The 23,711-nt window shown below is 49.0% G+C and overlaps 1 protein-coding gene and 1 long non-coding RNA gene across 2 annotated transcripts; one reads left to right on the top strand and one right to left on the bottom strand.

The window, feature by feature from the left end:
• Positions 1-347: 347 nt before the first annotated feature.
• SEC14L2 (SEC14 like lipid binding 2) lies at positions 348-22,774 on the top strand. Its single transcript, XM_066370496.1, has 12 exons — positions 348-503; positions 2,593-2,668; positions 7,534-7,577; positions 7,965-8,024; positions 8,291-8,479; positions 9,512-9,607; positions 9,778-9,838; positions 10,241-10,324; positions 13,189-13,295; positions 13,382-13,521; positions 13,659-13,828; positions 21,256-22,774. The coding sequence occupies exons 1-12, from the start codon at positions 450-452 to the stop codon at positions 21,384-21,386; spliced, it is 1,212 nt and encodes a 403-aa protein (XP_066226593.1). The 5' UTR covers positions 348-449; the 3' UTR covers positions 21,387-22,774.
• Positions 16,101-17,510, bottom strand: LOC136395533 (uncharacterized). The gene is made up of 3 exons (XR_010749345.1): positions 17,379-17,510; positions 16,874-16,961; positions 16,101-16,687 (listed from the first exon to the last, which is right to left on the bottom strand). It is a non-coding gene; the product is annotated as an uncharacterized lncRNA (long non-coding RNA).
• Positions 22,775-23,711: the final 937 nt, after the last annotated feature.

Genomic DNA, 23,711 nt, shown 5'->3' with positions numbered 1-23,711 from the left:
GCCCACCCTAGTGGCACCAGGCAAGTTCCCCACTATTTTCGGGAGAAGTTCTGTTCTTTTGGAGCCTAATCTTAGTATAGCTCATTAGATAGTACCTAGGTGGGGAAACTGAGGCCCAGAGAGCTCAGGTGTCTCATCCAAGGTCACACTGGGCTAAGAGTAAATTTGAAACTAGAACCCAGACTTTCTGCTCTTCTGATGCCCTCTGGACTCGGGTTGGCTTGGGCACCCCTGCTCACTTCCTGACCAAGACTCCAACTTCAAGAGGCTGAACGGAACACGTTAGCGGCTCCCAAGCCCAGAGCATCTCCCTACTCCGCCCCTCGGGATCCTTTAAAAGGCGGGGCTTGGCAGCCAGCCCAGCTTCCCGGGCAAAAGACTACTCTGGTGGAGAACAAGTCGTAGCTCCATCAGCTGCCGCAACTGCCGCACCCCGAGCCGGATCGAAGATGAGTGGCAGAGTCGGCGACCTGAACCCCAAGCAGAAGGAGGCTCTGGCCAAGGTGAGCCCTCGTGTTGGCCTGGCCCCCGCCCCAGGCGGTGGCCCTTTCCCTCCGGCGGCATCAACCCGGGAAGGGTCTGGGTGGGGGGCGAGCGACTGTTTTCGGCCGGCAGGCGGCGGCGGGTTCAGCAGCCGGCGGCACCTGGCGGCCCGTGGCCCTCCAGTCCACCTTCCGCCCGCCGAGGGGGCCCGGGGAAGTTTGGCTGCTCCGGCCCCAGTCCTGAGCGAGCCCTTCCTTGGAGGTAGTACCTGGGAAGAAGTGGTTACTTGGAAACCCTTAGAGGCTGCTCAGGGCACAAAGGCCACATTCATTTCGGGATTGGCAGCCCGGCTCTGGTAGCAGGGCTCCAGGTTTCCTCCCATTTCCGGGAGATTTTTCCTCCTGCCGGGGTAGTGGCACCAATGGAAAGGGCCCTGGACAGCCCCTACGGGTTTTTGGATAGCCCCTTGCTCTGGTCCCAAGTCACTCTGCCACCTTGGGCAAAACCTGTCCATCGGTTTGCTTCTTGATGAACTGAAATGAGGAGGTTGGACCAGATGATGTGAAGGGAGGTCTGGAATCCTACTGGTGACTCAGTGGGTTGGGGTTAGTTTGAGTAGAAACCAGTACTCCCCTGCTCTGCAGTCCCGCCCCTCCCTGGCTAGAGACTTGGGCTGATGCTCTTCAGGCTTTGCCTGGAACCTGGGCAGAGGAGGAGGGCTGCACCCCCTCCCTACCACCTGAATCTCCACTTCCCTCTTGGGAAGAGGGGAGGTTGGCTGTTTTCAGAGCTGGAGTCAAGTAAGTCCAGTCTCAAGATTTGCAGGCTCCAAAGCAGGGCAGAATTCCATTGGTAGGAGAAGGTGGGAGGAATAGATGTCTCCTGCTATGGCAATGGGGTTGAGACAACAGCTCCATGAAGGCTTTGCTCTGGCTGGGTCTCTCCCATCCCAGGGAGGCTGGATAGGGAGGTTTCAGATTTTTCTGCTGACCTGCAGGGGAAAGCAGGCAGATAATGGATTAGGTGGTGATTAAACTGGAAACCAGGGGCTAGGTAGGGTCCTTGGTAAGTGGTGGCTTCATACCTGAACCCTGGATGAGCAGTTTACTTGGGGGTCTGGGAGTTGTTTGGGGGAAGGCACGGTCTAAGTTTTTGGCCGACCTGGACAAGGGGCAGAGATGGCTGGTCCTCATTGGTCCCTTCTATGGCTGCCCCGTAGGTGAGTGACTAGGGAAAAGTGAGTGGCTGGGAGCAGGAGGCATGGGTAGGTCATGGGCAGCATGTGTACTCACAGGGCAGTGAACAGTTGGAAGTGGGTGTGGCCATACCTTTGGGTCACTGTCCATCGTCCTTGTTTGGCACTCCCTGCACTTTCCCCCTTCATGGCTTCCCACTGGAACTGTTCCCTCCATGTGGATAGCCCTTCTCCCTCCTCCTGCTTCCTTTGATGTCCTTCAAGACCAGCTCAAATGCTGTTTTTTAAAATATGAAGTCATATGAGACCACCCACTTCCCTCTGTTCTTCCAAGCACTTTGCTAGCTGTTCCATTACTAAGGGGGCAGAAAACCATGAAAAAGAGTACATGCTCTGGCCTCTGACAGATCCGAATTGGCATCCCTGCTCTGCTGATTACTAGCTGTTTAGCCTTGGGCATGTTACTTAGCCTCTCTGAGCTCTAATTCCTTCATCTGTAAAATGGGGACAGTAATACCTCTTAGGGATTCTGTATGAGGCAGGAATAAGATAAGTGCCAAGTTCAGTGCTGGGCACATGGGGAATACTTGGTAAATTGACAGCTTTTACTGTGGCATGTCCCATAGTGTTTTCTATCACAGCCGATAACATGTCGGCCAGCCCACCACACTGGAGTGTGGAAGTGCACGCAGCTAGGCAGGGGCAGTGTCTTACTCTCTGCCCACCTCCTCTTGCTACCTGGCTCCCACTAGCATGATAGACAGAGTGCGTGCCTCATGCAGCCCAAATGCTTAGCCAGTATCTGCAGAGTTGACTCATGTTGAAGAGGGGTCCAGCAAAGCCCCTATGGAGAGTCCTGGGTAGAGGGCGGTCAAGGTGGGACCTATCACTCACCCAGGTGCCTCTCTCTACAGTTTCGGGAAAATGTCCAGGATGTGCTGCCCACCCTGCCAAATCCAGATGACTATTTTCTCCTGCGCTGGCTCCGAGGTGAGGGAAGAGGCTGGGGCAGGTGCTAGTTTGGGGTAACAGAATAGCAACCTCTGGAACCGCTGGCCCTGGCCATCTGAGAATCTGGAGTATTTAACCCTTAGGAGCAAAAGGGCCCTTGGCAATTACATAACCTCAACCCTCCTGCTGGATAGATAACACTGAGGCTCAGAGAGGTGAAGTAATTTGCCCAAAGTCACACAGTGCTTGAGCTGCAAAGAGAGACTAGAGCCCAGGTTGGCTGAGTCCCAGCCCAATGCCCTTCTTATCCCCTCCACTGATGGACTTGGGGGAAAAGGTTGAGGATGAGCTAAGAAAGGCCCCAGTCATGTGGGAAGTCGGAGGCAGAGTCAAATTTAGAACCAGTGTGCTGGCTCCTGGGAGAGGCTGGGTCCCTCTGTGGCCTATGGTTCAGCAGGCCTCCCGTGGCAGTTGAGGCAGCTTGGAGGTAGGACAGGGTGCGTGGGGAACATGTGGTGGTGGTGGGGCTTAGCCTGAACTAGGTAGATAAGACTTCCGTCAAATCACCGCCAGGCTCCAGAGTCCCAAGTTCTAAGTCTACTTCTGCTCCAGTCTGGCTGTGGTACCTGGGCCAGGGGTGGATGTCTGCCTTAGACCCCTCTCTGGGATAGCAGGACAAGACAGGGTGCCCTGCCTATGGCCAGATGTGACATGATAGAGATCTGGGCATGTGATGCAATGTACACGTTTCTAACCCAGCCCCATGCCCCAACTCCAAAATCTTCCTGTTCTTTCCCTCTCATCTTCTGTGACTCAAGTCATGTGCCACCCTCTCTGGTTCTAATGACATCCTTCTTTTTCTTTATGGAAACTTTATTACTAGACATAGAAATAATAGAGAATTAATTCCACTTTCTTAGATTAGCAGAGATTAAGTTGTGATGTAGAACTGTAGTTCAAAAATTAAAGTACAACTCGTTCCTGGTTATTTATTTATAGACACACACACACACACACACACACACACACACACACACGGAGTCCGGGGGCAGGTGAAGAGCTGGATTTTCCTATTCTGGGCAGAAATTGAATAGATTGAAATGCTCTGAGGGGTTACTAGCAGGCACCCCAGGCAGGTGTAGCCAGGAGAGCCATGGGAGGCTCTGTGTACCTCTGGAAGTGCCACTTGCCCTTTTTTCCAAAAAAGCTGCAAACCCTTGACCCCAGCCCACCCAGAGAGGGTGGAGGGGCAGTGTGGGGGTGGCATGGAGTCTGGCCAGGGCTGGAGGATATTTTGGCCAGCAGTGTGCTGAAGGGCTGTAGCTAGAAGTGGGTGGGTGGAGAGGGAGGGATACTAGCACTGTCTTAAAGGGCCAGCTGTAAGATCATCAAACAAACTACCAAACTGCTGTTAGTAGAGACATGTGGTTTCAACGCAGCTCCCTTTTATCTAAGAGGAGGCCAACCTGGGGTCCAGCAGCTGTTTCCCATGCACCCCTAACTCTCTAGTCCTGGAGTGACCTCTCTTTGAAGGAACATTGAAGAGTGTGGTCATGCTCATTTGCTAGATGAGAAGACTGAGGCTCACAGAGGGGCGGGCACTTACCTGAAGGCACACAGCTAATGTGAAGTGGAATCAGGGCAGAAATCTGGGGCCCCAGATTTCCTGACCAGTTTTCTCTCCAGTAAGCCACAGCCGCCCCTGAAGCCACGCTGTGCCTCTCTGAACACAGGAAGTATTTCCTCTGCACTTTACATTTGCCTCACATTTCCCAGACAGAAGCTCAGGCCGGTCTGACTCTACTATAAATTTCAATTAGGGTTTTTGTCTTTTTCTTAGAAACCTTTTCTTTTTCTCCTTTTGTTTCTAAGGGGAACATCCACAAGGTACCTGCCTGCAGAATGTCTTTTTCTAACCTGAGTATGAGCTGGGTTCTGTTCTTTCCCTTTCCCCCCAGGTAGACTCAGTTTCCTCCTGGCCCCATCCCTGAGAACAGGCACACAAATGTCCACTGCCTCCCCGACTGGGGCTGAGCTCTGGGCACTCCAGCAAGAAGAGTCAGATGGCAAGATAAAAACACAGAGGTGGGGCCCTGGCCGGTTGGCTCAGCGGTAGAGCGTCGGCCTAGCGTGCGGAGGACCCGGGTTCGATTCCCGGCCAGGGCACACAGGAGAAGCGCCCATTTGCTTCTCCACCCCTCCGCCGCGCTTTCCCTCTCTGTCTCTCTCTTCCCCTCCCGCAGCCAAGGCTCCATTGGAGCAAAGATGGCCCGGGCGCTGGGGATGGCTCTGTGGCCTCTGCCCCAGGCGCTAGAGTGGCTCTGGTCGCAACATGGCGACTCCCAGGATGGGCAGAGCATTGCCCCCTGGTGGGCAGAGCGTCGCCCCTGGTGGGCGTGCCGGGTGGATCCCGGTCGGGCGCATGCGGGAGTCTGACTGTCTCTCCCTGTTTCCAGCTTCAGAAAAATGGAAAAACAAACAAAAAAAACAAAAAAAACCCCACAGAGGTGGTGGAGCCCTGGCCAGATAGCTCAGTTGGTTGGAGCATCGTACCAAAGCACAGAGGTTGCTGGTTTGATCCCTGGTCAGGGCAAATACAGGGACAGATCAATGTTCTTGTCTCTCTATTGCTAAAATCAATAAATTAAAAAAAAATTTTTTAAGAGGTGGTGGAGAACCTATGAGGGGGCAGAGCACACCTGAGTCTCCTAGTTTTTCAGGCCTAGGAAGTGATCAAATAAGAATCCAGGACAGCTGCTCCTAGGTGGGCTTCTCTGGCAGTGCCCTCAGCCATGCTTTGAGCTTCCTTGACCAGAAGGTCTGAGAGGCCTGACTCAGCAGGCATGGGGAGGGTCCATGTGCTGCCAGGGGCAAGTGGCAACTAAGGGAGGGCCCTTGAAGAAGACCCTGGATGTTGGACCCTGGCAGATAAGGGGGTTAACTAGAGAGCCACCCTGAGATAAGGGGGCTCACAGTTCACCGCCACTCCTGTTCCCTGGGAAGATAAGGTCTCCTCTCACTGTTAGGGGTGTCCCTCCTGTGGACACTCCCAGGCTCCCCCATCATCACAGCATGTTGCCTTGCATCTTCCAAGTGTTTCATGCTCATTAGATGATTCCGTCAGAGATGTGCAGTATCTTGACCAAGGTCAAACAGGGAGGTGGAAGGGTTGAAATGCAAACCTGGATTATATTCTTCTAAAAGGTACATTCTGCTGCCATGATAGCACATAAGGGGCAGTCAGGAGGCACTTCCCCGAAGTGAAGACTGTTCAGTTCTGCAAACGTGTTCAGCAACAATGAAAGGTGTGGCATTGGTCAAATCTCTTGATGTACCCTTTGGACGTGTCAAGAGTGTACTGAACTTCATGATAGGAGAGTTAGGGGACATGCTTAGGCACACCTGAGGAACAGTGATAAATGACCAGTGCCAGTCCAGAGGGCAGCTGATCTAGCCCAGTTTCCAGGGCTGTCAAGCACATCTTGATGATCAAATCCACAGAGGACATACAGCTGGGAGAGACAATACATAGGTCAGATGACAAAACTGGTCAGAATCTGGATCTCAAAAACTTTTTAAAGGATAGCCCTGGCCCAACAGCTCAGTTAGAGAGTCGGCCCTAAGCACAGAGGTTGCCGGTTCAATCCCTGGTCAGAGCACACACAGGAATGGATAGATGCTCCTCTCTCTCTCTCTCTCTCTCTCTCTCCCCCTTCCTCTCCCTCTAAAATCATTAAAATAAACATTTTTTTTCAAAAAGCTCTTTAAAGAATGAAATGAGCTGACTCTAATAAGATGAAATCTGATAGAGGTGGAGCCAGGAAAACCACCTCACAACATATGGGATGAAGGCTTAACAGAAGAATAGCTGAAAAGGATTTGGGGGTTTCAGCTGACTGTACATTCCACCCAAGCTAAGGGTGTGACCATTGCCAAGCAAGTTCTTAGGCTTTACTGGAGAAGGGTAGACAGCACCTGGTGCTGTGCTCAGCTCTGGATGACACACTTGAAGAGGGGCACTGGCAAACTGGAAAACATCCAAGGGGAAGTTATTTGCGTAAACTTGAAACCAAGCTGTGAGAAATGGTGAGGATCTGTGGAGGGGCAGCATGGTAGCAGAGCGGACTTGGGGTAGCACAGTGTTTGCCATTATTGGAAAGGTTGTCACGTGGCTGAGGGAGTGACCCTACTCTCGAAGTGTCACTGGCATAGCTCTCCACTCAGTATAACAATGAGGACTGAGTACAAATGGCAACTCAGATTATGAGTTGCTAAAGCTTTGTGCCCAAGCTTTAAGTAGGGCAATTTTTGGGGTTCATGAATAAAATAGAGTTGGCCCACGTGAACTTTAATTCTGGAACTTTCCATAAACCCTGGAGGAGGGCCCTCTGTGTCCCACTGGGGTATGTGTGGGTCCTGGAGGACATGGCAAGGTTGACTGGAACCTCCTCAGCCCCTCCATCCTGCTGTGATGTTCTGCCAAATCCACCTCAGATTATGGGCAGCTATGTTCATCTTTGAACTGTGGGTCAAGTTCTCGGGACTAGATGTTAGACTTGGAAGAGATTAACTTTGTGTAAGGGAAAGGCTAAATGATAAGGGAGGCCAGGGTTCACTTTTCCTGAGAGGAGATAAGACCTTTCACCTGATTGCATCCACGAGGGTAAGACTCTCTTGACTCTGAAGCTGCAATGCTGCTCCCACCTGCCCTGCTCTCTAGGGGCTGTGGTGCTCGAGAAACCTTCAGTGAAGGTCCTCATATTAGCTTCCATATGTGGGGTGACCTGAGAGTCAGTTGGGGTGTTGACGGAGAGGAGCTGTCCCCAGTATAGGAACAGGGAGATCTCCTTGTCCTTGGATGCCCAGTCTGCTGGCCTAACCTTGACCACGTTTTCCTGTTACAGCAAGAAGCTTTGACCTGCAGAAGTCTGAGGCCATGCTCCGGAAGGTGAGATGCATTTGCTCCAAATCCCATGGCTGTCTCAGTTCCTGCCCATTAGCATCACACCGTGCTTGAACTTCTTTTGTCCACCACACATCCTCCATCCTAGCCTGTGGCTTGGGTGACATATCTGAGCATTAGCTGACCACTACTGCCTTATTCCTCTGGAAACAGTGCATTTCCTTCCCTGGAAACAGAGCTTTCATAGGTCTGAGGTAGCCAAGAATTGGTGTTCTGCCAGTACCTCTAAAATGGGCTGTGCCTTCTTTTGGATTTCTGCCAGTTGCCTTCTCATGATTTACCTGTTCATGCTGTCACCTATTGCTAGATGTATATTAAGGGTTGCCCCTGCCCTACTCTCACTCCTTTAAATCTCTGATTGTGTGTTTGCAGCATGTGGAGTTCCGAAAGCAGAAGGATATTGACAACATCATAAGCTGGCAGCCTCCAGAGGTGAGGACAAATGATCCTGGCTCACCCCTCTGTGAGGTCATTAGACCCACAACCTGTGTCCTGGGTCTGTGGGGCTGGAGCCCTCAGAAGAAAGGTCTGACAATGGGAAGTGGGCCCTAAGGATTCCCAGAATGGGTGTCCCTTGGCACCCAGGGGAAGGCTGTGGAGGGAGAGACCAATGAACCCGGAGGAAGGCCCTGGGATACAGGGGAGGTGTAGCCACCCTGAGTCTGCTGACAAGGTGCCTTGTCTGTGTCTTTGTCCAGGTGGTCCGACTGTATCTGTCAGGGGGCATGTGTGGCTATGACATGGAGGGCTCTCCCATTTGGTATGATATCGTTGGCCCTCTGGATGCCAAAGGTCTGCTCCTCTCAGCCACCAAACAGGACTTGCTGAAGACCAAGATGCGGGACTGCGAGCTGCTTGTGCAGGAGTGTAACCGCCAGACCGAAAAGGCGAGTGGACTAGCACTGTTGAAAATGAGCTAATCGTGGTAGAGGCGGTCACAAAGGAGAAGGGACATCACACGGGACTTAAATATAGCTTCAGGGTTGAGCTCTGGACCTTTGGATCTCATAGACCAGTGACATTTCAAAGGTTTAGGGACTGACATATGTTGCCAGATGTTTATTTTTCCAAGTAAGGACTTTAAAAAAAATTGCCAGCTACCATTATCATAACGAACCCCCAAAACTGTAGGCATGGCAAAATCTCAGACTAAAGGGAAGCCCTTTAAATGGAATAAATTTAGCTTTATAAGGAACTTAACTGTAGAATTTTAATTTTTATCCTTTATCTGGGTACCAGTGAGATCTTGGTCATAAACCACCCTACCCTTAGACAAGTGTCTGGGTATCACTGGTATGGATGAGCCAAGATTCCATGTTACTCTAACTCTGGATTTTAAAAGACACTGATTTCATTACTGAGAAAATGGCTGAAGAGCATGCTGGAGCTATTAGCACGATCTTTTGTCCTTCCTTCCCCTTCAGCAAATGTAAAGATCCAATGAAATGATGCGATAAGTTTGGGACCAGTTCAACACCATCATCCACAACCATTCACTGAAAGCCTAGTGTGTGCAGAGGCCTTGCAGGCTGGGGAGGCAAAGAAGCATCAGATAGGAAAGCACCTTTAAGGGCTTAGGCTAGACGGAGAATATCTCTGTGCAGGAGAAAACTGGCTGCACAAAGCCTCACGGACTGAGGCCCCAGGCCAAACTGCAGGGCAGAAGGGACCTCAGATGTCATCTAGATCCACCCAGTGGTTTACTGGATGAGAACATGGAGACCTAGACAGGAAGGGTGACTTACCTGGGCCACAATACAGCCTGAGGTGATAATCTCCATTTGGAAAACCCTAGGTACAGCCTTGCACAGATCTGGCTACAATATGGGCACATGACACAATCAGCATTTTCCCTGAACTGGGTGGGTTTCTGCAGTGGGGCAGCCTGCTGTGACCTTCTGCTCCTCTGTCCCCTGCAGCTGGGGAAGAAGGTGGAGAACATCACCCTGATTTATGACTGTGAGGGGCTTGGCCTCAAGCATCTCTGGAAGCCTGCTATAGAGACCTATGGAGAGGTAAGGGAAAGGATGGGGGAGGCATGGCGGTGGGGGGGAGTGGGTCCCTCTGCTAAGATGCCGCATGGGATGGGTGATGTGATGGGGGCTGAAGCTAGCCTGGAGGAGGCCAGGCCTCACGCTGGCACAGGGGTCTGAGCCCACTAGACTCAGTGATTTTGTTTCCACAGTTTCTCTGCATGGTTGAGGATAATTATCCGGAAACACTGAAGCGTCTTTTTATTATTAAAGGTAAACTGGGAACTCCATGTGAGGAAGTCAAATGAGAAAGAGGGGCCAGAAATGTTATTGCAACAGATTCAGGAGAGTAAACAGAATGAGCCAAAGGAGGTAATCTGAGGACCCTTAAATGCATAGACTGCTTTACAATTCTCAAAGCTTTTAGGATTTATTACTGCCTTTGAGCCAGCCAGCCAGGTGAGACAGGAAAACCATACCCACTTGACTAGACCCGCTGTACGGATGGGGAAGCTAGAAATCAAAGAGATGCCCAACTGAGCCTCACCCCCTGGGAAGCTAATGTGGACTCCGTGGCACTAGGGAATGTGTGGTCTGACAGGGGGCTGTGGATGGCACTGTTAGGGACAGAGTGGGTATTGCTTCCATTCTCACATTGTCTGGTCTCTGTTCCAGCCCCAAAGTTGTTTCCTGTGGCCTTTAACCTGGTCAAACCCTTCCTGAGTGAGGACACTCGTAAGAAGATCATGTTCCTGGAGGGTGAGTAGCCCAGACTCTTCTCAACACCACAGGATGCTCTGTGGCCCAAACTGGGGATGGCTAGAGGCAGGGCCACAGCCACCCGGGCAAAAGTTCCCTCTGCTGATTTGGTAGCAGTAGGACCCAGGAGCAAGCTGGAGCTGGGCTAGGGTCTTCCAGTCTGTTTTCATCATGAGAACTCTTTCTCTCAGACCCTCTAGAAGAAAGTACTGAGCTCAGCATTGTGGATTCAAAGACGAGTGGAATGTCAGTCCTCACCATCAAGGAGCTTACAGTGTAACAGGACAAAGACCTTTAGAGAGAAAGCTATAATTAAAAACTAGAAAAGGTACTAGAAATGGCCTAGAGAAGGTGCCATGGAGATCACAGGAGCAGAGGTTGCTTTCAGCTAGGAGCAACTAGGAGTGGCTTCATTTGATGAGCATCTATTATGTGCCAGACCAGGGATTAGGAGCCAAGGCTACAAAGCTAAATTAGACCAAGTCCCTTGAAGAGCTCTAGGCCTCTTGGGAAGGGAGACACAAAGCCTACATGACCTAGGAGGAGGTGAGGACTACTTCAGCCAAAGGCTATGGAGCAGCCAGATGAAGCAGCAAGCTGTCAGAAAGAAGGAACAGCACTGAGCAAAGACTTTACACACGTGGCACACAGGCAGTTGCAGACTGCACAGCAGAGTATGGCAAGAGATGAGGGTGAAGGAGCCAGAAACAGGTCCCAGAGACTCCAGGGCACTGTGCTAAGAAGCTGGGACAATACCACTGGGAACCAGAGGCAAGTTCTGAGGCAGAGGAGTACCATGATCAGATTTTAAATTGAGACCTACCATATTGGCAAGATTGTGGAGGTCAGATACCAGTTTTCCTACTGTGGCCATAGTCCATGCAGCCTGTGTTGCAGGCCTGTGCTGGGACAGTGGCAGTGGGGATAGAGAAGAAAGGATGGATGTAGGACTTGTTTAGGAAATAAAATAGAAGAATTCAAATGACTGGATGTAGGAATGGAGGGAGAGAAATCTAGAATGATTCCCTGGTGTCTGGCATGAGAGACTGAGTATTGCAGTCGCTCTGTGCAGTTAGTTCAATGGAGGAATACAAATGGAAGAATATGCTTGATGATAAGTTTAAAGAGTATGTGAGACATACAGACATTGGGGATACTTGAGCCTGAAGCTTAGGGGAGAACTCAGCCTCGAGATTTGGGAACTATCGAATGTAGGCAGCAGCTAAGACCTTGAGAATAGATAAGACTGCCCCAGAACAGAGACCAAGCCCTGGACGGATATCCAAGTTCAAGGGCAGCCAGAGGAAGAGGAGCCCACCAGGGAGACTGAGAAGTGCTTGAGGAGGCAAGTGGGTAGGGGTGGGGTATGTAAGGAAGCAGGGAGAACAGCAGGGCACAAGGGAAGCCAGTGAGGAAGACACACAGGAATCAAGCCCGCCAGAGACAGACAGGAGGATTCTGGAGGTTTCTCAATGTTCACTTCTAGGCAGCGCATTGAAAGTGGAGATTTCCCCAGCGTGTGCTGGTGAGTCCTAGGAGTGGAGTGAGCCCATCTGGAAAGTCCAGGACTTCTAGGCTCTAGCTCTGGAAGCAACAAGGTCTGCTTCTTGCTGCCTAGCGACTCACTCTGTAAGGTGGGAAGAATCCCCCTGGCCTTATTCCAACTCTCCAACTGAGTTGGGGGAAGAAATACAAATCCCAGCAAAGGCTCTGATGGATTTAGCTTCTGTGCTGCTCCCACCCACCACGAGCGTGGGACAGGTTCCCAGCAGCAAAGCGAGGGAGGGAGGTTCAGTCTGTTCTCCCACCCACACTGGAAAACCTTTCAACCAAAGCCACCTCGGCCTGAGAAGGTACAGGATCTTCAACAGAGGAGGGAAGAAATTCACCCTGGGCTGGTCACTGGAGCTTAGCAGCACAGATTTAAGTCACACAGGACCATGGACGCTGCGTTCCAGGAGTTGCATGGAGTCAGGCCCCTCACATCTGAGGGCTGGGAGAGCCCGGGCAGTCTTTGTGGGTTTCCAGCCAGCACCAGTGGCAGAATACACTGGGTTGTACCCCATGACTCGGAGCTGATGCCTTTGTATGGTTTCTGGCATCAGCATGGAAAGGTTTCCAGTATCAAAATATTGTACTTGGCTGGTATTTGCGGAGGAATTTGGAATAGTGGAGAAGTGGCTCATAGCATTGGTTGCACTAGAGTCAAACTCGCCTAGTCGAAAAGGGCATGGTTATAAAAACAAAACAGAGCAGATGTGAAATCATGGCTGAGGTAAAGCCAAAAGAGCCCATTTTAAGGGGTCACTCTACACTGATGCGTTCAGTCAGTCACGATTGAGCAGAATTATGTGCAGCAAACATGGGGGCTGTGCAGCTGAGCCCTCACGGCGTTCAGTCTAACCAGGACAGCTCTTGTTGATTCTGGCCCTCCCGCCTGCTGCACATGCTGCTCCCTTTCCAGGGAATGCCCTTCCCTCTTTTTTTGGTTCCCTCCTGCTTGCACTTCAAAGGTTTGTATCACCTTCCAAGGGAGTGCTAATACTCTATGTGTAGGGCACTTTACAGTTTACAATACTTCCTCAAGTACTTAGGTCACTTCACGCCCACCATAATTTGGCAATGAGGACAGGACCTCAGGTCTCCTGACTCCTGGTGCGGGGCAGGGATGTCCTCTGGGTGATGACTTTTCCTGGGCCCCTGCAGTGCCATGCGCACATTACATGCTCCTAATGCCTGCATTTTGTGTGTGGGGGTGGATGGGGTTTATTTTTTTCCTGCCTCTTTCATGTAGACTGTCAGGGCTGCGATTAAATCTTGCCTAGTGGTGATCCTTCTTTCTCCTTCCTTACCTCTCCTGCCAGCAAACTGGAAGGAGGTTTTACTAAAATATATCAGCCCTGACCAGATGCCTGTGGAATATGGGGGTACAATGACTGACCCTGATGGAAACCCCAAGTGCATATCTAAGGTATGGGCCCCAGGGGCTGGAGGTAACCAAGGAAGCCTGCCGCAAATGCAAGGTATGTTCCAGCTCACTCCACGCTCTGCTTCTAGATTAACTATGGGGGTGACATCCCCAAGAAGTATTATGTGCGAGACCAGGTGAAACAGCAGTATGAGCACAGTGTGCAGATTTCCCGTGGATCCTCCCATCAAATGGAGTATGAGATCCTCTTTCCTGGCTGCGTCCTCAGGTAGGGTTCTAGACCCTTCCAGGAGACCTGAGCCTTTTAGCCATAGGTGCTGGTGGATGGGTTAGGGTGGGAGAAGCCCTGGTGGCAGGACCCCAGAAATTTCCTAATCATGTCTGAATGGGTGATGTGTCCTGCAGGTGGCAGTTCATGTCAGAAGGCTCGGACATTGGTTTTGGAATTTTCCTTAAGACCAAGACAGGGGAGCGACAGAAGGCAGGAGAGATGACAGAGGTGCTGGCCAATCAGAGGTACAATGCGCACCTGGTGCCTGAGGATGGGACCCTCACCTGCAACAATCCTGGTATCTGTAAGTATCTCTGTGTTGGCTTGAAGCCTCCCTAGATATCTGCCTGTGAGGTCCCTCTTTCTCCAGAAATTCAGGCTCTCAGGCTGTTGCAGCTAGAAGCAGAACTCCATCACTTCAATTTCTCTTGCACATGTGAGAAAACTTAGACTTGGGGAGGTGAAATGACTTGCTCAGCTGGTTAATAACAGGGTGGGACTCTGACCAGATCCTAACAGGGAGAGGTGAGTCACTGTGCTAATGATCACAGGGGAATATCTATTCAGGGGTTCCCAAACTTTTTACACAGGGGGCCAGTTCACTGTCCCTCAGACCGTTGGAGGGCCAGACTATAAAAAAAACTATGAACAAATCCCTATGCACACTGCACATATCTTATTTTAAAGTTAAAAAAACAAAATGGGAACAAATACAATATTGAAAATAAAGAATAAGTAAATTTAAATCAACAATCTGACCAATATTTCAACGGGAACTATGCTCCTCTCACTGACCACCAATGAAAGAGGTGCCTCTTCTGGAAGTGTGGCGGGGGCCGGATAAATGGCCTCAGGGGGCCGCATGCGGCCCGCGGGCCGTAGTTTGGGGACCCCTGATCTATTCTCTGGTCTAGTTTTAACTGGGTTTGCGACTATGATCAGACATCTTTTTGGAATTCTTTCCCATACGTCAATGAGGCAGAACTGGCTTGGTTGGTGTAGGGATCACAGGTTGAGAAGGGTCCTGAAAAGCCCAGCCTTGACCCCTCTGAGCTTCACTCATCTCTAGGTTGATAAAACACACATGCGCGCGCATGCACGTGCAAGTGGGCACAGAATGTGAACAGGAAGTTTAACCCAAGAAGAGTAAGAAAGGAAGAGCCTGACCAGGTGGTGGCGCAGTGGATATAGTGTCAAACTGGGACGCAGAGGACCCAGGTTCAAAACCCCAAGGTCGTCGGCTTGAGCCTGGGCTCATCCGGCTTGAGTACAGGCTCACCAGCTTAAGTGTGGGCTCGCTGGCTTGAGCATGTGATTACAGATATAACCCCGTGGTCCCTGGCATGAGCCCAAAGGTCACTGGCTTGAAGCCCAAGGTCCCTGGCTTGAGCAAGGGCTCACTCTGCTGTAGGCCCCTGGCCTGGTCAAGGTACATACAAGAAAACAGTCAATGAACAACTAAGGTGCTGCAACAAAGAATTGATACTTCTCATCTCTCTCCCTTCCTATCTGTCTGTCCCTATCTGTCCCTCTGTGTCTCTGTCACACAAAAAAAGGGGAAAAAAAGAATAAGAATGGTAGATAGGATTTTGAAAAGGTGTTTAACTTCACTCAACTCTTTGTAATATCGATTAAAATTCCCTGGCTTAGCAATTCTACTTTTAGAAATTTAGCCTACAGAAATATTTACACAAAGACACAATGATGTAGGATGTTCCTAGCAACCTGGACACTGGCAATAAATTAAACAGCCTTAATAAGTTCTTGTTATATAAATAATGGTACTTTCACACAATGGAGTATAATGTACCCATTAATGAGAATAACTTGACATGTAAGATGTCTGATACATGTTTAAAAAAAGTATGAAACACAGCACATATGGTATATACCCACTTCAGTTAATAAAAAATGTGCAGGTAGAAAAGAATTCTGGGGAATCTCTGGGTGGTAGGAAGCTTATTGAAGGCTTTCAGTTTTTATACTACAGCAGGTCCTCAAATAATGTCATTTTGTTCATGTTGTTTCATTATAACATTGGTGAGAAAATAAATGATTCCCAGTCAAGGCCACTATCTGTGTGCAGTTTGCACATTCTCCTCATGTCTATGTGGGTTTTCTCCGGGGACTGTTTTCCCCCCACATTCCAAAGATGTACATGTAAGGTAAATGGCATGTCTCAATTGTCCCAGTACATTGAATATGTGTGAATGTGCCCTTCAGTGGAATGGCAGCCTGTCCAGAGTTGGTTCATGCCATGTTCCCTACGGTGAGGGAGAGATCTGGCCACCTGTGACCCTGAGCTGAAATAAGTTGGTTGAAAACCATTCTTGTTTTTTATTAATCTTTCTTAAATGTATAGATAGCTCACATTTATTTCAATGTTTATGATTAGAAGTGTTTTGGGTATTTAAATTTTGTTGATGTTTTTTGTGACAAGAAATATGCCATAGGAACTGTATCAATTAACCTTGGTAAAATTGGTTTCATTATACGTTGTTTCACTTAAAGTCATAGAACCTATTGACAACATTAAGTGAGGACTTGCTATAGTTCTGCAAATAGTTTATTTTACAATGACCATATACTACATTTATAAACAGAAAACCACACACACACACACACACACCCATAAAATCTAATTTCTTTCCAGTCAGATCCAAGGAGCCAGGCATGGAAAATCAAAGGGAGCAAGGGCTTTATCATCAAGCTAAGTTGGACTCAACTACTAACTAGTCATTAAGCAAGTGACTCAGCCCTCCTGAGCTTAAATTTCCTGATCGCTACAATCAAATTCTCTACCTTATAGGGACATGTGATAATTAAAAGTGTGTGACAAGGTCTGCACAGCACTTAGCATAATGCCTGGCATACAGGAAGCACTCAACACACTTTAGCTACCAGTATTGTTATTAGGGCAAGACCTGGGGGAGAAGGACTATCCTGGAGATTGTGCTGGTGCTGGGAGAAGCCCTGCGCTCCATTTCTACAGCAGCACCACCAGGAGATCGGAACTAGCCCCACAGATATCACTGCAACCTCTGACTTGCGTCCTCTCCCACATCCCAGGCAATTTTCAGTCTCTTCCGTCACCTCCTCACAGATGCTCCGTGGTATGGCTCCCCAGGGAGGAGGAGTATTCTTGTTAGTGAGCAGCCAGGTCCTGGGGGAGAAGGCATATACTGTGTGCTTCAGCAAGAACAAGGCTTAGCACCAGCCCAGATACTGTCACCCACAGAGCATAAATCATTTTGTACATATAAATTTGCATTTCTTTTTTTAATCTACAGCAAAGTTGAGTAGAGAGAAGGGATGTTCTCTCAGAGCACAAAGTAGCTTGCATAGATACCAAAAATCAGGACGCCAGAGCCTTCTAGGATCCTCCTGGTCCAGGATCTCATGGCTGTAGACTGTCCTAGAGATGATCAGATCCACCCCTGATGTAACAGAGAAGAGAATGGAGTCTCAGGCCAGGGAGGCAATTTACTCAAGATCATACAGCCAGTAGCAGAGCCCAAGCCATTTTCCCACATTGCCCATTACCCTTCTGCAGTATCTGAAGGACACAGCCTGAGAGAGGACCATGAAGCTTTTCATATAATCAGGCTTAGGTTTGCAAATCCCAAATTTATTTTAGCTCCTCTTGGATACACTCTTGGATGGAACGTTTATCTGCCTGCGAGGCCATGAGTGGGAACTGCTTGTTGTCCAGTCCCAGGACGAGGAGAGGCTGGCCAGTGTCCACGCCCCCTTCCGAGGTGTAAGACAATGAGGTGGGATCAGCTGTTGTCTGCGGCCATGGCTCTGGTTAGACATGTGCCCAGAGAGAACCCAGTGTTAAGTTACAAGCTCACCTGGGGGAGAGCAATGTCTCTGGAGAACCAGGCAACCTCCTGCAAAGTGGAGCATGAACACTCTGCCTGCCTCCGATGGCAGGAGCACATTAACTCCTCCCAGGCCGCTCTTGTTCTTGACCAAGTATCCTCAATTACTAAGGAGGAGAAACAAAGTCTAAATTGATTTCACTATTTTTTCTCTCTCAACTAATATTTCCTGAGGGCCTGAGTGTAGAATACTATGCTAGGAAAGAAAAAGATTCAGAAATAAAAGATCTGGACTTTGGCTGCCAGGAGTGGAGAAGGTGGTCTGAAGACCTGAAACACCGAACAAAAGAAACAATACACCAGGCTGGGGGGAAAGAGCCCAGCTGGCTATCAGGAGGCCTGGCTTCTGAGTCCAGCTCTGCCCCCAACTCTGAGTGTTTTGAGCAACTGTCCCTAAATATACCATTCACAAAGATTAGGGGATATTTTATCACTCCATATTCATTTTGAAATATCCCCTAATTTTTGTAAGCAGTATAATTAAGTTTTCCTCTCCTCCTTAAAATGAAGGGAGTGGGCTAGAGCAAGAGCTTTTTTTGTTGTTGTTGTTTTTTGTCTGTGTGACAGAGGGACAGATAGGACTGACAGACAGGAAAGGAGAAAGGAGAGATATGAGAAGTATCAATTCTTTGTTGCGGCTCCTTAGTTGTTCATTGACTGCTTTCTCGTATGTGCCTTGATCAGGGGCTGCAGCAGACTGAGTGACCCCTCGCTCAAACCAGTGACCTTTGGGCTCAAGACAGCGACCGTGGGGTCATGTCTATGAGCCTACACTCAAGCCGGCAACCTCGAGGTTTCGAACCTGGGGCCTCTTCATCCCAGTCTGACACTCTATCCACTGTGCCATTGTCCGGTCAGGCTAGAGCAGGAGCTCCTTAATCTGGGGTTCAGGGGATCCCCAAAGCAGTAATTTTAAATCTAAAAGATCAAACACCTCCTCCTTCTTAACAAATAGTGTTTAATGTCCCCTTTACTATTCTGAAATATAATTAACTCATACAGATAATTAAAAAATCAATATAATCTATTTTGAAAAATAAAAAGAAGCTAACTTAAAATATATATGTTTTTCATTACATAAATGAGGGCATGACTACAGCCATGCACCCCCTTTCTTCAGAACAGCACTATTCCCATTGAGAACCACCCCCACAGAGGGTCCATGATGGGTCCCAGGGGATCTGAGATTATGTGAAAATTTCATCTGATGATGAAAGCATCAGATTCTCAATGGGGCCAGTTCCCCAAACAAAGTTATGGAGACCTGGCCTGGAGGATCTCTGGGGGCTCTGAGTCTGTGACTACATGATTAGTGTCAAAATGAACCATGCAATTCATGAACTCCACTTCCTTCAGGCCCAGTCCTCAGACTAGCCCCTTCCTTGTTTCTGAGGGCAGAAGATCATGCTAGGCAGAGCCATCTCAATAGTGCTTGGTCCAAGGAGCTCAAAGACATCTCCAGCACAGCTGACTCTGGTTGCTAAGGCTCTGTCATCCAGGGCAGAGAGGAAGCTTCCCTCTATCCAGAGGGACTTAGGGTCCTGAAAGAGCTATGGCACAGAGAGAATATCAATGACTAATCTTCACTTCACACCATGAAGAAAAAGTAGATGGTATGTCTACCCTGAGTTTAAACCAGGGGTAGTCAACTTTTTTATACCTACCACCCACTTTTGTATCTCTGTTAGTAGTAAAATTTTCTAACTGCCCACCAGTTCCACAGTAATGTAATTTATAAAGTAGGGAAGTAACTATACTTTATAAAATTTATAAAGCAGAGTTACAGCAAGTTAAAGCATATAATTACTTACCAAGTACTTTATGTTGGATTTTTGCCAAGTTTAGCAGAATAAATCTTTATAAAATAACTTACTATAGTTATATAGTTATATTTTGGTTGCTCCACTACTGCCTACCAAGAAAGCTGGAACGCCCACTAGTGGGCGGTAGGGACCAGGTTGACTACCACTGGTCTAAATTATGCACTTTATCTAGGGGCAGGAAAGGGAAAAGGTTAAGTCAAAATTACATACATTGTTTGTTTTACTGGGGAAAATGAGAGAATAGGGAAGGGACAGAGCTAGTTTTTTGTTTTCATACTCAGTTCTCTTGTAGGGATATTTGAATAAAATGGAAAAACTTCTCTCTCTCAAAAAAGGGGAGGGGGGGGTGTAAATTAAAGTAGTCTGTTCCTTAGCTAAGGATAGAAAGCCTTCTTTGCCAACTGCATGCCCATTTTTCTCTCCCCAGAGGAAATCACTCCTAATAAGGCCACGTCTATTATCTAATCAAATATTTCCTAACCCTTTAAAAACATTACATGTTACCATAATACACAGGGCATGGACACACATATACATTCACAGGAATTCTGTCATTCAATGTATATTTGAAGGAATTTTGAAATTGTAAAACTTGTCACAGGATTTAAGGAAACTTTCCTTTCTAACCAGACAAGGTGTGTTCAGGGTGGTAATGGCCAAACATGGAAACTTTTCTTTCAGAACAAGCACCTGGGTAGTATTATCCAAGAGAACCTGGGAGTGCAGGTAGACAAAGTGGCAAAGCCAAAATTTTTTTTACCTCTATATTAAAAATGTTATAAACTATTTTTGTGTTCTGCAACTTGGTTTTTTGGCCAAAGGATACATTGTGGACAATTTCCCCAGTCACTACTTATGAAGCTGACCTCTTTCTTTTAATATCAGAACAGTATTTCATCATATGGCTTGCAATATAAACTTTTAAAGCAATTTTCCTTTGTACATTTGAGTTTTCCTAAGTTTTTTGTCTTACAAATAGGGGTGCAATGAGCATCTTTATCCATTTTTATTTATGTGGGATAAATTCCTGGTTCAAAAATTTGAAGTTTACATTTTGTCAGAAACTGAAAAGGGCAGGGCTGTCCAGGGCAGGGAAGTTCCAGCTCTATCACTTCCTCGCTGTGTGACACAGTGACCTCTTTTTTTTTTTTTTTTTTTTTTTTTGTATTTTTCTGAAGTTGAAAATGGGGAGAGACAGTCAGACAGACTCCCGCATGCGCCCGACCGGGATCCACCCAGCACACCCACCAGGGGCTACACTCTGCCCACCAGGGGGCGATGCTCTGCCCCTCCAGTGCGTCGCTTTGCCGCGACCAGAGCCACTCCAGCGCCTGGGGCAGAGGCCAAGGAGCCATCCCCAGCGCCCGGGCCATCTTTGCTCCAATGGAGCCTTGGCTGCAGGAGGGGAAGAGAGAGACAGAGAGGAAGGAGGGGGGGTGGAGAAGCAAATGGGCGCTTCTCCTATGTGCCCTGGCCGGGAATCGAACCCGGGTCCCCCGCACACCAGGCTGACGCTCTACCGCTGAGCCAACCGGCCAGGGCCTGACCTCCTTTTTTTATAGGATGTAAAACAGGACTAATGCTGAACTCAGTTTGAGGAATAGTGAAGTAACATGTATAGATGACAACGCAGTGCTGAGACACTTAAATAGCCACTGTTACCATTACTGTTATTATTGTAACAACTACTGCTGGTACGAATTCTACTCCGCCTTTTCTAGGCCCAGTTCAAGTCCTCTAAAAAGCCTTTCATGTAGTAGCAGTCTATAGGGGTCTCTCTTTAAGCTGTTACAGATGTGGTCGTCTCTCTCACTCATCTGGCACTTGGCATGTTCTATCTTATATATATTTTTCTCTCCGTGAACTTCCTGTCAATCCAGCTAGACTCATTTGCAGAAGGTGAAAGGCCATTGCTATGCTCATCCTCATTACCTACCACATTGCCTTGCTCAGTCAACAGAAATTGCTGTCCCCAAGCCCTTTGTCAGAATTGCCTGAATGTTTGGTTTTCTGCTTCCCCTCAGATGTCCTTCGGTTTGACAACACCTACAGCTTCATTCATGCCAAGAAGGTCAATTTTACCGTGGAGGTCCTGCTTCCAGACAAAGCTTCAGAAGAGAAGATAAAACAGCTGGGGGCAGTTACCCCAAAGTAACGCCTCCTCCCACCGCAGGCCTGGCTCCCTCAATATCTCCGTCAGTTTCTATCCCTTGTAGCCGTCATTTTCCCAGCACCCTGACATCCAAAGAAACTGGGCTGGAAGAAAGACCTCAGCTGAATCTGGGGAGCTTTCATTACAGAATTAGGAAGAGGGAGCACAAGAGGAGTGGGTCTCCTTGCCTTTCAAGTTACTAAGGAGTCCCCAGGGGCTGGGCACCATGATAGGATCTATGTGTCCTACAAGTTGTGCCAACATCACACCTGTGACAGCTGAGACAAGAAGGGGGTACTATGATGTGGCAGCAGGGAAGAAATTAAAAAAGGGGAGAGACTGAGACATTTCAGGGAAGCCAGCAGCAGGGGAGGAACTTGCAACCAAATGAGCAAGTAAACCTAGATCATAATGAGGAGTAGCAAGGTACCCAGTTGCTAGAGTTATGGTGGGGGCCAGAGGCTCTTCTAAACATCTATCACTGAGGCTGGGATCTTTTGGCTCTTCCTAGGTCTCAGGAGGTGGCTGAGAGTCAGCATAGATCTTCCCACTCGGGGAAGATAGGCAGGTCTTTCCCTCACCTCTAGAATTTTGCAACTCCTGGGTCCCACTGGCTGCCACTTTAATTACTAATGATTGTCATTGATTCAGAACTTCCTCGGACAGTGAGCTTTGGTACTCAGCCACTGTCCTCCAATGCAAACAAAGCAGAGGGAAATTAACTCCAGGGATCCCAGCTCTGGGAAGGGAGGCGGGGAGTGAGTTTGAGTCCAGAGGCTTCCACTCCCTTCATCAGTGTCGCCAGCCTCCCATCAAGTAACTTCATTTGAGCACCCCACACAAAAATGACAAGTGGGATGCAAACAGTAGAACTCAATGAGGGCATTTGCCAGTCTGAGTCTTCCACGGTGCCCGCCCACCCGCTTCCCGACTGACCTGAGCAAACTCTTGTCTTGGCAGTCCAATCTCTGCGGGAGGCATATGGTGAGTGCCATGGGTTCCTAGTGCCTGGCAGGGAGGCTGCCCGGGCAGCAGCTGGCAGAGCCAGGGGCTGGGGCCAACCACAAATAGCCTCAGAGGCCCCCAGCCCCTCTACCCGTGGTGACAAGCAGGGGCCGCTCAGCGACCAGGAGGAGCTGGAGGACATGGACCTTGCGGGCAACCACAGCACTTATTCCAGTCCCACGTCCTGCAAACGCAAACCAGGTCGTGGGCTGCACAGGAGCACTGAACATAGGAAGGAGGCTCAGCCTGGAGAGCTGGTCTGGCGAAGCTGGGAGCAGGAGGTGGGGGCCCCAGCCAGAACCCTCAGGAGAACATCCCAACCTTGGTTTACAACGAACGCTCTGTTAGGAAAATTAACCAATGAATAAAGCAACGTTCAGTACACAGGGAGTATAAGTCAATCAATGCCTTACCGCCTTACTACTCGCTGCTCTTTACCCAGAGCCCTTAACTTCTGCCTCGGAAGCCGAGCAACATCTAGCCGCCGTAGGCGCGGCGCATGCCCAGAAACAATCTGTTATTCCAACGTGGTTTTTTCCTTTGGGGGCGGGGCCCAACGGCCAAATTGCCTTCTGATTGGCCTAATGGACGGTTTTCCGCCATCTTTGCTAAGGTCATCAAGGATGCCCCGGGCTGCCTTCACGGTCAGGGCAGAGGCCCCGCCCCACTCAAGCTTCTAAGTACGCGCGGGGTGGTTCTTGCGCGCTGACACGTGCGGGTCTGGAGAACGCCAGCAGTGTCTACGGTGGGTTCTGAATGGAGGGAGGCGGGAGAACGACAGTCACGTGGTATTAGGGACCGTCTCCTAATTCCGCTCCAGCGCTGCCAGCGTTTCAGGGGCTGGGGAATCTCTGAGCCTGGAGCCCAGCTTTCTGAGAGGTCACCGCTGACAGGGCTGTCGTACATGTCCGTATAAAGACAGCAACGCCCAGAATTGAAGTGGGACTCTCCACAGGAAATCAGTGATCTTGATTTTTTATAATTTTATTTAATGATAATAAAAGCTAATTCTTTAATGAACGCCTACTAGGTACAAAGCAACAACTCTGTGCTTACTGCTTTGGGTTGCTGCAAATATTCAAGGAAATATTCAATGTGTAAAGCGCTTAGAAGAGACCCTGGTACAAAAGAGCACTCAGTAAGAATTGGCTATTCGTTCTTTAGAGAGGTGGCTGACAGCTAATAGGCGGCACAACTGGGACTTGAACCCATGACTGCCTATCTTTAATGGTTGTGTCTTTGCTTGCTGATACTTCCCCCAGATTCCCCTAGCTGCACTTATTGCTCTCATGGGTAAACAGGTTCAGCAGGAGAAAAGAATTC

The sequence above is a fragment of the Saccopteryx leptura genome, chromosome 2, assembly GCF_036850995.1.
Source record: "Saccopteryx leptura isolate mSacLep1 chromosome 2, mSacLep1_pri_phased_curated, whole genome shotgun sequence".
NCBI classification, from domain to species: Eukaryota; Metazoa; Chordata; class Mammalia; order Chiroptera; family Emballonuridae; genus Saccopteryx; species Saccopteryx leptura.
The sequence above is the reverse complement of the archived record's forward strand: the minus strand, read 5'-3'. Positions and strand labels throughout refer to the sequence as shown.